At 35.1% G+C, this 2,381-nt stretch overlaps 2 protein-coding genes across 2 annotated transcripts; both read right to left on the bottom strand.

Moving 5' to 3' along the window:
• Window positions 1-46: 46 nt before the first annotated feature.
• On the bottom strand, window positions 47-604 carry LOC111032647. The gene is made up of 2 exons (XM_022313051.1): window positions 471-604; window positions 47-414 (listed from the first exon to the last, which is right to left on the bottom strand). The coding sequence occupies exons 1-2, from the start codon at window positions 550-552 to the stop codon at window positions 92-94; spliced, it is 405 nt and encodes a 134-aa protein (XP_022168743.1). The 5' UTR covers window positions 553-604; the 3' UTR covers window positions 47-91.
• LOC111032646 lies at window positions 516-2,377 on the bottom strand (the record flags this gene model as incomplete). The annotated part of the gene is made up of 1 exon (XM_022313050.1): window positions 516-2,377. A coding segment is annotated over one exon (1,785 nt), but the record flags the coding sequence as incomplete, so codon positions are not given.
• Between the last annotated feature and the right edge of the window lie 4 nt (window positions 2,378-2,381).

Below are 2,381 nucleotides of genomic sequence, written 5' to 3'. Positions count from 1 at the left end.
TAGCCAACCATGCCGACTGATTAAACTCAATGACTCTATGTACCTTTAAATATTATAACGTTAAAAGTTTTCATCGCAGAATTGTTGTAAATTAAACGCTTACTTTATCTACTTTAAGACCGTTTTTAATGGCTTGCTGCAGATTACGGTAGTGAACAATATAATTTTTCTTGGGTTCTAATGTTGCAATTAGTTTTTTCACTTTTGAACCAGTAGGTATACCGTTCTGTGGTAGAAAAGGCAAGTCGTTGTGTTTATCATGTAATTCTTGTGGATAGGATATATCCACCTCGTATATCCTTCCTATGGGTGAAGTATCAGTCAAATTGTTCAGTTCGTCGAGTGTAGGTTTAACCCATTTGAACCCACCGTATGGCATGTATTGTGACATGGCCCATCCATACAAGTTATTGCCTTAAATTAAGAAAAATATATTTAACTGAATAAATTACAATTATAAAAAAACTTACAGTCTTGGTATATCAACCATGATTTTGGATTTGCCTGGTCATAATCTGGAGTCTTTTTGTGGTTCGCTTTGGCGTATCTCATACTTGCTTGTGTAAGACCGCCTCGTATACCTATAAAAAAATCATATATTATTAAATAATAACATTATAATATTATAAAATATTATATCATTACCTTTTTCGATCATCAGCAACATATCATAGTCATGAAGTAGTTCGAGCTTCATTGAAGTATGTTTCAACATCGCATCAAAAGAGAAGCCTGGACAAGTGTAGTAGAATGCTGGATCTAGGGCGTATGTTGCTAAACAAAGGTCTCGGAAGTTCTCAAACACATCAGCTAACATCATTATGTCGATTTTAAGATATAAGTCTGAATATTCTCCCAAGTTTTTGCATTTGAAATGGTCCCATACTGAGATTGCGTGTTCGTATTCACTATCGCATATATATTCTTCAGTCAACGTACTATAAAAATCCGCTTTCTTAGGCAAATGGGTCTCCTCCAACTTGCTCCAACTATCGGTAAACTCGTAGGGATATACACCTTTACGTGTGACAAGGTTCATATCATTATGCTTGAATGCTTTTGCGGTTTCTCTGAACTTCTCGAACTCGGGCGTTATTAAATTTTTGGCTAACGTCGATAAGCTGGATGCCATAAATCTAAATGTATCTATAAATCTAATTGTGAAGGAGTTGTTGATATATTTCGAAAACGAAATGAATTTCTCCTCGCTGTTTGGTATTACAGAAATTGTGCTCGTGTCATATCCAAGTTCAGTTACCAAAAAGTGAGCATCATAGTTGGTTAAATTGTGAAAGAAAACCGGTACGAAATTTGGTTGTTGAAGCTTGAGATTACATGAATTACATAAAGTTTGTCTAAATTTGCCTGATAGATGACAATGATCAGCTACTTTATGGTTTTCTTTGGAAAATCCCTTTTTGCATAAATTACATGTTGTACATACATCATGTGTGCGTCGCTGTTCCGGTGTCATTATAATTGGTGTGTTGGTTTTGAGCAGTTTGTCTATTTTTTCTGCTATTTCCACAATACTTTGTACAAAATGTTTTGCTACCTCTTTATTTTCATTACTTCCACGGTATATAACTGGCGATGTTGGTATTTCAAATTCTTCAAGCAGTTCTTTTGGTATGTGGTCATCGACCTTTACGAAAAAACCATAACTCATAGGCTCATGATTTTGAATTACAGTAGTATTTTTTCCCTTTTTCTCGTTACATTTAACGAGAAGCGCCTCGAAGTCGGCATAAATAACTATGGGGTGGCGTTGTGTTTTGTTCCATGCGCTAAACTCCAACATTGAACCGGGCTCAGGCATCTGAGGTAAAATTGGTTTATGCGACCCACATATCAATTTATGTTGATCAAGTGCTGCTTGCCCACATAGTGTATTTTTCAAAGGTCGATTATCATACGATGTGAAGCAACGTTTGCAAAATACAACAGAGTCGTTATGTCCAGTTTTTTGTGATCTAATAAGCCGGGAAAAATTAGAGATGTATGTGTAGTGGTTTTTATCTCCGACAGTAATTAGTAAAAGATCGAAATGATCTTTTTTTTCTTCATCCACAACTTTAAGTGGGAAAATCATATGTTTCTTATTATTTTCTTTTTTTAATCCATAAACGTTGACAGACGTGTTCAGGTTATTTTTTTCAAATATTTTTATTTCTGTGATGGGTGTCGGGAATGATAAACCAGAAAAATTATAATTGTCCTCGAGCGATGTATAATTTTCAGTTACAATAGTTTTGTTATTGCCCATAACGTGTCTTGCTAAGATTGCCCACTTGAAGCACTGTTGGTCCGAGTTTTGGGGATTGATGACTGCCTTTTTATTCTTAATATAATTTGATAATGGAATGTATGATGAGCCACCC

This window comes from Myzus persicae, unplaced genomic scaffold (genome assembly GCF_001856785.1).
Source record: "Myzus persicae strain clone G006 unplaced genomic scaffold, MPER_G0061.0, whole genome shotgun sequence".
Taxonomy (NCBI): domain Eukaryota; kingdom Metazoa; phylum Arthropoda; class Insecta; order Hemiptera; family Aphididae; genus Myzus; species Myzus persicae.
Note: the sequence above shows the minus strand (reverse complement) of the source record. Positions and strands in the feature narration are given on the sequence as shown.